Raw genomic sequence first — 13,298 nt, 5'->3', positions numbered from 1 at the left:
AGTGAAGCAACATTAACTATCTTAAACATTTCTGGAACTTCTATAAACCAGATATGCCAGGCTCACAGAAATACAACATAAAGTAGTCCATAGAATTTGGTTTTAAAACTATTGGATGCAAGTTACCCAGACATGACGACTTCAAAATGTCCAGCTGAAATTGGTGTGTTTATTAGCTTTCTCAGTCATGTTAGGCAGGAAAGTTGTCATTACATCATTGGATTTTCCTCAGTTACAAAATTAAACATATATAAGACACTTTCAACTTTTCTCCATTATTACTGAAATGCCCATCTTGCTGATAGTAAATAGCATAAATATGAATTCCATAATGAAATTTTCCCTTCCTGCCAAGATAAAGTCACATAGACATCCCTCATTTCAATGAAACACAGTATTTCACAGTTATAATATAGAACTCCTAAAGCTCTATTAATATTCTTCAGCATAAGTTATTCAAATAGACATTTCCATGGTGTAAACCAGAATGATACACCCTAATAATGTGTTGTCATCATCAGTTAATACTCTATTTCCTGGCTTTTTAACATCAACCCCAAAAGCCATGATGACAGTAGTCTTCCAAATTTTGTCTTTCAGAATCACAGAATGCCATTTTGGTATAGATGGACTGCTAAATTCTAAGTAGTTCATAATACTGATTTTAATTTTTTCACTCACATTTCATTCTATCATACTTCCTCCAGGATAGTTACAGGATGGTAATATCAAATATCTTGGATTTATGGTGAGAAATAAATCATTGCAATTCCTCTTAGTAGCCAAACATTTTGTATGATTTGGTAAAAATTCAGTAGTTTTCCTCCTTTTATATCCCTTCCTGTCTAATAAAAACGTGTTCTCAAAATCTAGATTTCTTGTGAAAAAAAACCACTTTCCCCCTCCCCCCCTATTTTTATTATAATTTTAATTATTTCATGACTGCTCTTGTGTTCTCTAACTCTTTCAGTTTTTAGTCCCCTTTTGCTCAAATGAAAGCTTCCTGAACTTAACAGGATATGCAACAATGTTCTAGAAGAAGAAAACCTTTTCCTTCAAACTTCCCAGGGAACCCATAATTTTCTTATGCTGTTTTCTGGCACATATATTCCTTTGCATGAGAGACACTTAAAAATACCAACAGTATTCGAAAGGATCATTGTGTTGTCATTAGTCAGATGCTTTCTGCATTTTCCTGGGCTACCTACAGCATGTAATTTCCCTGTTCAATTTCCTTAATGGTAATATAAGCAACAAGGTTAACTTTTTTTATTTAACTGTTTTGTATCTTTGCAAATCAGCTGAAAGACCAGTTGAAAATAAAATTTACTGTCTTGGCTCTGTGATAGTATGTTACTTTGTACAGTACATTGTAAGCATTTATCTATTCATTATAAATTATCCACTAGTTTTTCCCCTTGATATCTTCCATTGATTTCCTGGTAACTGTTGTGGGTTTTTTTTCAGTACATTGAATTGGCGTAATATTAGTGGAGAGTGTGATCTTCTCAACTTTACCATTTCAGTGCTTGTTGTTTCATTTATCTTTTAAGAATTGGACTAAATGTGGTGAGATGTTCATGTAGCTCTCATTAATTCAACACTAGTGGTCTAATGTGCTCTGTGATGCATGAGGATTCATTTGTGTGAAATTAAGGACAGATGCATTATGCAGTGTAAGTAAATTAAAAATAAACTATCTAGCCATTTTCCTCCTGACCTCTTTGCAAGAGCAAACTGGCCATATGCACATCCTGTCGAGACTGAAATTGATATAAACTGATGGATACAGATGCGGTCTTACTAGAAAGATTAGAAGTTAAGAGTTCTGTGTGAAACTTCAGAAAGCTCATAAAGTGGCTGTTCTTTGTGAATATAGGAGAGCTCTGAATGAATTTATGTACTCAATGAAAACAAACCATAAAATTTGTATTCTTTCAATTTTCTTTGGCAATTCCCCCACTCAACTTTGCATGTATGAATCTAAGAAAAGTTGAGAGGATTTGATCTCAAAAGGGGAAACAACAGCATTTAATTTTAGGTGCACTGCTTCATCTTCACCTATAAGCAAAAAAATTCCATTGGGATCAGATAAGATTATTTCTTGTGCCTCAATGCTTTAGGTATCAATATGAGCAAAATACTAACCTTCCTGCTTATTTAAGAACTGATCCTGGATGAGTAATAGTTTGTAATCTATTCCTTGACTCACTTTTCAACCTTTACAAGTCAGGTGACATGTAAAGAAGGAAAATGTGGGATATAGAGAGATGTGTTCTTCCAGCTAAAGTATTTAAGGCTTTTTTTTTTTTTTTTTCCCCCACCTCCAAGTTTTGGATTGCAGGATTTTTGTACTATCTGATAGAATAGAATAGAAATAAGCCAGGTTGGGAAAGGCCTTCAAGATCATCGTGTCCAACCTATCAACTAATTCAACCCACCCAATCAACTAAACCATGGCACCAAGCACCCTATCAAGTCTCCTCCTGAACACCTCCAGTGATGGTGACTCCACCACCTTCCCAGGCAGAGAGTTTCATACAATATTGACTTAAGTCATGAAGACAGTATCTTTCATAGTTTACCACTTTTTGCCACTTGTTTCACAACAATTTTTTAGAGCCTGAGGTTGTCTAGTACTTCTGTATTTACAGTGGTCATGCTGATGTTATAATGGCTTATTCTTGATTCATTGATGACCTTGTTACCATATTCAGCAGTGTTCAGTGTCATACCATCTCAAATTATAAAAAGTAAAATAAAACCAGAAATACGGCAGAGTAAATCCAGAGGACATTTCTCTGCATCACAGAAGTGCTGTGGAAGTTACTGACTCCTCCATATCTGCTAGCACTGCAGTTGTATACCAGATGGATCGCCAGAAAGTCTTTGCTAATAATGATCCTCGGAGAGCAGTATTTATTTGTTCTTCAGTGCATGCTTTTGGATATTTCTGCTTCTTCTCCCAGTACCTTCTCTTCAGGGAACTTTGTAGTATAGAGTAGTGTTAAATAAGCAGCTACTGTTCTTTGGAATGCACTTTTTTAATTCAAGTATTTTAGGTTTTAATTATTTTTGGAAAAAGCAGTACATTGTGCTTGCAAAATTTATATAGGCTTATATTAGTTCTGAAACATTTTGCTCTATATCTATCTACCAGTCTTTCTTCTGTGGTTTGATATATATGAAGCCATAGAATTAGAATTTTCTTAGTATTTTAGGTTCCAACTATCTAAGCTTACCTTGTCTTCAGAACTTCACAGGCCATTGTCAGAAGCAATGTTTCTTATGAAATCTCTTTAGTGGCTACTTCAGGTCAAAAGTTGAAATATTGAAAAAGCAGCCTAATTGACTTTACTAGCTCTTTTGTTTGTTGCTAGTAAAAATATAGCAGATCATAGATAAAGATCAAAAACCAGAATGAAGCATGTTTTAATTTAAGAATAGCATTTAGGCTTAGAAAAATCTGGGGGTTTTCTACGTAAGTGAAACTTCTATTATACATTATTTTTTTCATCTAAAGACATTTTCATGTTTCTGGGTTAGGCAATGTAGATGGGGAAATTATTTTACCTTGTTTTTAAACCAGCTTCTATAAAGTAAGGCAAATGGAAACTGGTTGCACTGGGGCAAGTCTAGTACACAAAATTTTGTTCAAGATTGTTCTGCAAAGAGTGCTGTTTTTATTAAGATAATAATATTATAGCATCACTGTTGATGATTAGCTGGAAAGAATCAGCTAAGTGCCAAGTTCATTTTCAAGAGATTTGTATTCAGGTCAGGATATCTGGAGACAGTATTCTGCATAATGAAAAGGTAAATGTTGTAGTCCCTTATAAGTAAAATGACTGACAGCAAAGTGGTTTAGTCTACTGCATTATGAAATTTTGAAGGTAGTAAAAACTCTCCAGTGGTTATTTCTCCATTATCACCTCTGTAAACTTGGTAGCAGTTACTCTCCTAACCTGTATATGTTGTCTGTAAGCTTTGTTGTCTTCCTAATTGCTGGTTATCTTTTCCTTTGATTAGCCCCTTAATCTGGGAATCATTTTCTTTTAGAGCTGTAGGAGCTTTTGTGCTTATTCTGTGCTACGGTTACACTGGTTCCTTTCTAACCATTGTGCATTCAGCAGGGCATGCCAATCTCATTCATCCACACTGCAGTCCCTTGGTGTTTCAAATTGTCATGTGCTTGAAGGTATAGAATATCTGTTGATGTTAGACTTGGGGAATGTAGATGCATACCTCCATAGCCTAGCAGAGAGGTCTTTTATTGCTCTGAGCTAGCTGTAAAATTAGTGTCCAAGTATGACATTGGCACTGTGTGCTGATTTAATACTGTTTTCACACTGTATGGGTTTGATCACTTTTACTTATTTCTGCTCTGGGATGCTTTTCTCTGAGGTAAGTCAAGTGAGTCCATGAAGTTCAAGGATGTAATGACTCTTCAGCCTTGTGACAGAAGAAGTAATCACATTGGGATAAATATAAAGTCCTACTATGATTTGATTACCTTCCACAATCTTCATATTTTTTTTTTTAAATTTCAAACTTTGTGAGCCTTTTTCTATTCAACATTCAACTTCCATAGATATTATGGAAATTCTAACTGGGTTCTTACCAATATTCTGTTACATAAAGGCTGCTGTATGTAAAAGTTCACTTTTTTAATTATGTACTTAGGTGATGATGCATGTTATAAAATTAATAGTTATTAAAATATGTATTGCAGATACTGTTTTTTAATATTTTTATATAATGATGTAAAGCTTAGTTACTTATTATGAAAGCGTCATTAATGAAATGATTAGTAATGCCTAGATATATAGTTAGGACAAGGCTAACTCATAAGTTTTTATAGTGGTGGCAGGCAGTAATTGTCATAATGTAGCAATTAATGAACATCTGAGTCTCTACATGTTAAATAATGTAAATATGAATTGAAATGAGTTAGGATAATCTGTAAAGAAAATACTGCAATCCCGGTTTATGTTTTCTGGTAAATCCATGTTAAGACTGAATTTGGATTGTCTTTTAATGTTTCACTTTCCTTCCCACTGTGGGTAAAATGTAGATATCAGCATTATTGCTACAGCTATAAAAGCGAAGACATATAGAAAATAAAACCAAACCAAGATAGGTTCATCTAAATTTTCTCGTGCTTACTCTCTATCTCGGAAATTCATCTAAAGAAAACGATACACAATCGCAGGCAGGGCAAATCACATACGAAATATATTGCATTCGGAGTAAAATAGCAAATGGTACACAGATTAAAAGGAGCAGCATCTTCTAGGAAACACCAGACATCTACTTTTCTAGGCACTGGTTCTAATGTACTCTGATGGTGCATAGAAATTTTACCTAGCTGTTCTCAGTGATTTGGTAACTGGCCAATTAGTGCAAGTACTTGTATGCACTTGAAGCTTGAAGCTGAGAATTTCCTTTTTGGTTGGCAGATCACAGATTTTCTGCCTGACATGAATTTGAAGAGAGGACTTTTTAATCCTACTCTCTCTACTGGATTTCCTCTTGATTCAGAGTTAGTGCTGAACTGACTTGCAGTTCTTACAATTTGTGTTTAAACAGGATACAGTACTGAATAGGTGAAAGCTATTTTTTTTAGTACTGGCAAGGGGTGAGATAAGGGACACCAGTAAGTAATGTATGGATTTATATAGCAGCTATATTTCCAAAAAGCAGTTAAAACACTCTAGTCTTTGATTTCCATGAAGTTTTATGCCTAAATTCTTAATGTGATGGCTAGTGTGCAGTACTCTGTTCCTTGTTATCAGAATATAAATTTATAGCACATACTAGGAATTGTTCTCTGCATTTAGTAAAAAGGCATCTCTTCTCTTGGAGAGTCATAAATATTTTATGAAGGTTGAATCTGGTCAGAAAACAGAAAAGATTTTTTTTTTACACTTGAATCATAATTACATGTAGAATTTCATGTCATGGCATTTTCATAACCAGTTTTTAATAACTAATACCTGCATGTATCTGCTTATATTTATCCTTCAGATATTTTCTTTATACAATTCAAGGCCTAAAGAAGATTCAGTGTCTAGGATACATTGTATCATAGCAGTTGATTAGAACTGCATGCCTTTTTTTAAACCAATGTTCTGCAGCATGAGTCAGGCTTTAGATCTGGCCTTTGTCCTTCCTTTGCCTTTGTTCTTTTAATTTGTCCTGCCCCATGGTTACAGCCTCTGAGAATAGCTTATTCCTGTGCAGTTTGTTCCTGGTGAATGCCAGGGAAAATTTTACAAGATGCTAGTTTGTAATTCTTTAGCAAGTAAAATTTCTTTTTTTTTTTTTTTTTTTTTTTTTTTTTTTTTTTTTTTTTTAAGTTGCAATGGGCACTGTAATAAACAAAGCCTAAGCTTCTAACCTTCCGTGCCTCCTTTCTGCAAGGATAGCTTGCAGAGGTGTAACCTCTTATTTCAGGGGTTGTCTTGATTTTAGTAACGTCATCAGTAAAGTAACCACTTCTCAAAACACTTCAGTATGTGGAAAGTATTACTGTAACATAAAAAAGCAAACCCCAGAAAAGATGAATACATTTCTTTTCTCCCTAGCTCTTTTTTTTCCCAAGAGGTAAACATGAATGTTGTTTATCTTCCCCTTCACACATTCAGTCATTTGTTAAAAATGGCACCACCATAAATTTGGTGGGCTAATGCTTCCTTTATAAAATACGATGTTTACAAGATAATACACACTGATTTTCTGTAAAGATCTGCTATTCATCCACTACTGGAATATGACATAGTCATTGCCTAAAGTGATATAAAGCAGCAAAATTAATGTTTTCATATCTAGTGACTGTTTTTGTTATTGCTAGTGCCAAGCTTTCTCTTTTCAAATTCTCTAGTCTTCAAGACTGTCATAATCCACAGACAGTGCTACAAAGCTGCAGCAAAAAGGTAGTTTTTATGACCAAACACACAAGCTTCTTTAGGGTGTTGTTTTGGGTTTGATTTTTTTCTTTTGGTTGTTGACCTGGTTGGTTGGGTTTTTTTGTTGTGGTATTTTCTGGGTTGGTGGATTGGCTTGCTTGTTTGTTTCCTTTGGATGATACTTCTATGTTTTTTGAAATAGGACCGTTGCAAATTTTAAGGGCCATTTCCTGTAGACCATTGGTATTTGCACAGTAGTTTCAGAAGCAGCAACCTGAAAGAAAGGAAGGATAATGTGTGGAACAATCTGTGTTTACCTTAGTGTAAAATAAATTAAAAATTAATTTCTAAAGAGGGAATGGTCACTGGATATAATAAAGTTATTTTTTTTTCTCTATAGCAGGTTTCCTCTTGGCAGGTTTCCTTGTGTTTTTTGGGTGTTTTTTTAGGTGGTGCTTCCAGGCAGAGCTGTAGGCAGATTTGGAGGATGTCCCTGCTCACTGCAGGAAGGTTGAACTAGATGACCTTTGGAGTTCCCTTCCAACCCAAACCATTCCATGATTCAGATAGTAGACTACAAAAGCACTTTCATCCCTCTTCCAACTTGTGCTTTAGAGAACAATAACTTTGATACCTGCTTCTACCCAATACATTAGTTGTCTATGCCAACAGGTCTATTCTTCTCTTGCCTTTGTGCAAGCACCTAGTTCCTGCATAGCCAAAGGTAAAATGGAGCTCAGCTGCTGAGAAGGCTTGCTTTCTTCCCTGCATATGAGATGAATAGTTTCACATATGAATGGACTTCGAAAGCAAGTTTTTATCTAATTGTAGCAATGCTTCCATACAATTCATTTGTATGGCAAGTTCAGGGAGGATCATGGAAGGATACTCTGCAAGCATACACTTCTACTAAAAATATGTAAAAGTTCACTTGTAACATGGTTTAAATATCTTGGTTTCTCTGAAGTTACGACAGATCTTAACAAGGTATCCTAGAACTTGCTTGAACAGAATAATTAATCTTGGAGTAAATGTTTTTTAGCAGACTGCACACATCTCCAGTGTTTCTGGTAACACAGAATTGAGAACTTTTTAAGGCTACCTCAGACCAGGAGATAGTCAACTGCATCCTTCACAGAGATAGGCAAAAGTGCAGAAATACTGGAAACAGCAGTATTTTTGTAATGACAACTTGTTTAGGACTTCAGGTTTTCACTCATGTTAGTCTGAGCTAGATGATGGGCTATCTAAAAGGCAGTTTTCTTGACAACTGAAGAAAAAATAGTTTTGCCTACAGAGAACAACTTTCTATAATCTTATTTTGTATCTAATAGGAAAAATTTGGTCAAGTAATAGGTGATATAGATGGCAGAGCACTGTACTCTCACTGAAAACAATAAGCTGTTTTGTGTAAAAAAGCTAAAAAATGTTCAATTGGAAAGCAGAAACATCTGCACAGGACGGTAATGCAAGCAACTATGTGTGGCTCTGTGATTCTGAATACTCCTTTTCAGCCCAATATGTCATCATCCTACTGTTTTGTCATTTACTTTGTGTTTCCAGATTTTGATGTATGCAACAGATTTATCAATGCACTGCAAGGAAAAGGGAGAAAATTGATAAAAATCTAGCTCTGTCAGAAAGCTGAGAGAATTAAAGGAATATTGTCAAATCACTAAAATCAAAATACAGATTATATAAACTAAACTGCTTGGCTCTTGCTATTTATTACTTGGGTACTTTTTTTCTTTAGAGATGTCCAGACTCACATGGTAAATGGATTCTGCACCCAAATAGTTTCATCCATAAAATTGTATGATAACAAGATTATAGTACTATTCAAGATAAAATACAATAAGAAAGAAAAAATGTATCCCTTCTGTAGTAAAAAGGAAGTAGGACATTATTTCAGTTTGAGCTGTACAAGGTGTGATCAGTAGCACAGATAAGTACTGCCTTGTTCAGACTTTCCAGTTTGAGAGGAATGATTCAAGTGTTCACAGATTTATATATATGTCTGCAGGCACATGTGAAGAATCAACACCCATACATATTAGTCTGAGGGAGTTTTACTATTGTGACCAGTGACAATATGACCAGGTTGGTTGTAAGAGCATAGTGTGAAGGTTACAATGCAAAGGAGTCACATAAGTGGTTTGCCTTTGATTCACTCACTGTGTATTACTTGAAATCTGAAATTTGTTTGTACTGTGCTCCCCGTTTCTATATTTGTCATTGTCACCCTTTAGTAACATTTCCAAAATGTTTTGAGATCCAGAATGTTTTCTACAAGCACATGGTCCAGTCTATTTTTGTGTCTGCTTTGCATTGTACTCCAGATGGCATTGATATATTTTTAGCATATACATGTTTGTGGCTCCTCTGGGGACAGAAAGTAGCAATGATAAGCATATTCCTCGAAATGAAAGCTTTTTCAAGATGAAACTTGTATGTTAAGCTCAAAGCCAGAAAATTGATTAAGCAAGCATATTGTATATTGTGGAAGGTAATACCTCACATGTACACTTTTTTTGAAGAGCCTTTTCTAACTGAATGAGATGGGAGATGACTGAACAAAAATCCAGTTGCTATTCACTATGCTCTTGCTTGCTCTGGCTAAATTGTTGGGGTTTTTCCCCTTTAGTAATACAGCTGTCATTAACTGGGATTAGATGAACAGTTGTGTTCATTTGTGTTGTTTTTTAATTTCATCTGGGATAAATCCTGTAAGAGTTGGCTGATTATGTGACCTTTGCCTTCTGAATACTGGCTTTAACTGAAAGGCAGATATGTAAAGTTGCCAAAGAAAATAATGCACAATAAACAATTCCCTTTATGTACATAAACTACAGGAACTGTATTCTTTGTGAGAGTACCTGCTTATTCAAAGTGAACAGCATCACCATTGTGGGTTTTGGATGAATGTGTGTGGTTGTTTGGTGTATCTGAAAGAAGCTTATGTAGTAATATCCGGATAGAAGATGCCTTTTAAGCTCTAATACATCACAGATCAGAGGAGCATCTGCACTGTTTTCCTGCTTCTGTGATTTGTTTTGTCCAGACAGTTTGTCATACTCTTAGTCTGTTTTGTGAGGCTGAACTTTGGATGTGAATCAGTTCTGTTTGTTTTGTGCTAACAGAAATGGACTAGATTATACTGAATTATCTTTTGGTGACAACATGTGAAGGTGAATTTTACATTATCCTGTATACAGTTAAATAAATCTTCTTCCAAAGAAAAGTTTGTTAAAGGAGGAGCTCTGATCTGTCTCTGCATGTTGATGTTAGCAAAAAGAAGGGTAAATATATGACTACCTTTGCTGTTAATGGATGCTGTGACAGAAGACTGGACTACAGTACTTAGGTGCAGTGCTCCTGAAGCTGAAGACACATAGTCATGATTCCCAGCAAGATTTTAGTCTACCACAATACTTCTGGGGGCACACGTACAGAAACTTACAAAACTACTAGAAGGCGTAAGAAATCTCCTGGTGAATTGTTCCCAAATGGATATCGTATCAAAGCCGGACACAATGTCCCTGAAAAGGAAGAACAGCAAACTTTGCGAAACTCCTTGGTGTCTTGTTATAGGGTCGGCTCATACTGGGGTAAGGTCCAACTCTAAACAACTTCTTCAGAACTGTAGTTTGTGATTCTGTCTAGTGATTCTGTACTAGTATTATTCTTTACTAAAAACATATTTAATTTTGCAGCTTCAAAATAATGCTGCAGTATTTCAGTTGCTTTATAGGAAAAACTCCTTCCCAAACTCATGGGTTGTAATGTGCTCATATCTCCCTTGTCAGTGGAATTTTGTGTTGACCTGGAATCAATATTGAAGGATAGATGTGATATTCTGCAATGTTGGTGTTATGAAGAAATAATTGTTATAATGCCTGTTGCTATTATAAAAAATGTAAAATTTAAAGACATGAAGCAGAGAGATTATTAATGTCTTTGATACAGCACTGTTTGAAAGCAATTAGTATACAGCCTATGTAGATTATGAACTTGATGCAGCTTTACTGTCCTGGTTCAGAGTGTATTGTTGGTTTTTTTTTCATGCTGTGGACTGTTTCTCTGCTTGTACACTTGCATAAAAAAGCAGACAGATGTATCAAAATATTTTGGCTGTGTTGTTTCCAAGGAATTGCAGATTCTTTTCCTCCCATGCTATTTCTTCGTGTCTTGTTCTTTGAGCTTTCAGTTTGAAATCCATCTACAGGAAGTAAAATCTCAGGTTGCCCTGCTGCACTATGTGAAGTCATTCAGGATAGGATTAATTTGCATCCTAAAAATTAGCTCTTTATTAGGTGTGTGTCAGCAAAGGTTCTGATTTCCTAAATATGGATTTTAAACTTAAGTAAACCATATGGTCTTAATGAGGTACAGGGTTGAAGTAGACATTGATAGCTTTAGCGATGATCTCATTCTGATGAATGCGTGAATGGTTTGTCAGGAATGGTATTCATAGTCTCTGCTTATTTAATCCTTACACCCGTGTTTTGGACGTGCTATTGTCAGTAAGCAAGAAAACACAACGTACGGCAGTAAGAAAGTGATTATATATCTTATTGATGATAGATAATCATAGAATCAGTCAGGGTTGGAAGGGACCACGAGGATCATCTAGTTCCAACCCCCTGCCATGGGCAGGGACACCTCACTCTAGATCAAGCTGGCCAGAGCCTCATCCAGCCTGGTCTTAAACGCCTCCAGGGACGGTGCCTCAACCACCTCCCTGGACAGCCCATTGCAGGGCTTCACCACTCTCACGGTGAAGAACTTCTTCCTCATGCCCAGTCCGAATCTCCCCACCTCCAGCTTCATTCCATTCCCCCTAGTGCTGTCACTACCTGATATCCTAAGAAGTCCCTCCCCAGCCTTCTGGTAGGCCCCCTTCAGATACTGGAAGGCCACAATTAGGTCACCTTGGAGCCGCCTTTTCTGCAGACTGAACAGCCCCAACTCTTTCAGTCTGTGCTCATAGGAGAGGTGCTCCAGCCCTCTGATCATCCTAATGTAATGCTTGAATCTGTTCTGCTAGATTGATCTCTTGTGTTGCTTGAAGGAGTATCCCAATTCCTGTTTCTGTTTTTTAGAACCTTGTTAAAGACAAATAAATTTGTTGTGATTTCCTCCTTTTACCCGTCATAGATATAAAACGGTAATTTTCCTTTTGGGGGTTTGTAACTTACAGATAATCCTGCTTGCAGCTGTATATGAATCCAGTAGAAAGCATCAGTCAGCAGACAGACTGAGAAAATATCAGAAAGGAAAATTCTGCATTTCAGTACCTTTAAAGACTGTAAAGTCAATTAAAGCTTAAGATAATGTTGTCTGTTTTGTTGCAGACTTTGCTGAAAAATATTTTTCTCCTGTAATTACATTGCTTCTGGCAGATAGTTTATTGGTCATGTTTATATTGCTATTCTGGTCTAAAGCATCCATTCTAGTAAGTTCTTAGTAAAGAGTCAGAAGGCAATAGCACCTCACCTTACAGAACTGAACAAATATGTAATGAAATGAATAAAAATACTCCTCCTATATTCTAGGTCTAGCCCAGTATCTTGTTTCTTATTGCAAGGATCACCGATTTTTTTGTAATACTTAAGACATTTCAGGGTTTTGGTCAGTGTTTGGCTTCTCTTAATGACCCTTCAAAACCAGCCTAGAGATTGTGGATGTATCAAATTTTCACATCTAAATTTAACCCATAGAATTTCAGGAGGTAAGCATTTGATCTCTGGGAGTCACATATGGCTTTTTGTTGTTGTTTGTTGTTCTTAAAGATTCCAGGTTCAACACACAGAATCTGAAGTAAAATTACACCACATATGTTATCCGGGAATTTACATAGTAAAAATGATAGAATGCCTTGCACACATGTTAAGTTTTCAGTGTACTTTGGGAATGTTCCATTAGTTGTACAGGCAACACAGCTATCTAACCAAATACTTTCACAGTAAGAAAATAATCCTGTGGTATATGTGGAAGTTCATACCTGCAACTCCAGTTATTGTAGTTGACATGAAAACTATTGACTAAAATTACTTATCTCATATTGATAAAGCAATCTGGCTTGATAATCACTGGTCTAGAAATCTGTGTATCTCTTAGCTTTGTTCAGGGCATTGCAGCTGAAATAAACCCTTCTTGGAAGCATACTGTAGTCATCAATTTAGAATACGAAGACTGACAAACTGAAGGGACCTTTAATTTTATCTGTATATTTTTCCTGCTGTTAGAAGTATTTTCTAGGTAAATAAAATTATTTTGATTTTTTTTTTTTTTAATATAAAATATAGTATAGAGGATTGTATTCTATTCCAGTCAGATCCCATAGGAAAGTTTTGATAGAAAAACATGTGCCAAGAAAAAGATGAGTGA

At 35.7% G+C, this 13,298-nt stretch overlaps 1 protein-coding gene across 19 annotated transcripts in view; it reads left to right on the top strand.

Annotated features, from left to right (window-relative positions):
* KCNMA1 (potassium calcium-activated channel subfamily M alpha 1) overlaps positions 1 to 13,298 on the top strand; it is a 410,890-nt gene that overhangs the window by 234,627 nt on the left and 162,965 nt on the right. The window contains exon 1 of one of the 19 annotated variants that reach the window (XM_068139900.1): positions 9,967 to 10,516. The exons of the other annotated variants lie outside the window; for them this stretch is intronic. Coding sequence (XP_067996001.1) covers positions 10,306 to 10,516 — 211 coding nt within the window. The 5' untranslated portion in view covers positions 9,967 to 10,305. Of the gene's footprint in view, positions 1 to 9,966; positions 10,517 to 13,298 lie in introns of those variants that run through there. 19 annotated transcript variants of the gene reach the window in all.

This window comes from Melanerpes formicivorus, unplaced genomic scaffold (assembly GCF_026170545.1).
Source record: "Melanerpes formicivorus ecotype bairdi unplaced genomic scaffold, bMelFor1.0.p_v2 SCAF_6, whole genome shotgun sequence".
In the NCBI taxonomy this organism is placed as follows: Eukaryota; Metazoa; Chordata; class Aves; order Piciformes; family Picidae; genus Melanerpes; species Melanerpes formicivorus.
The sequence above is the reverse complement of the archived record's forward strand: the minus strand, read 5'-3'. Positions and strand labels throughout refer to the sequence as shown.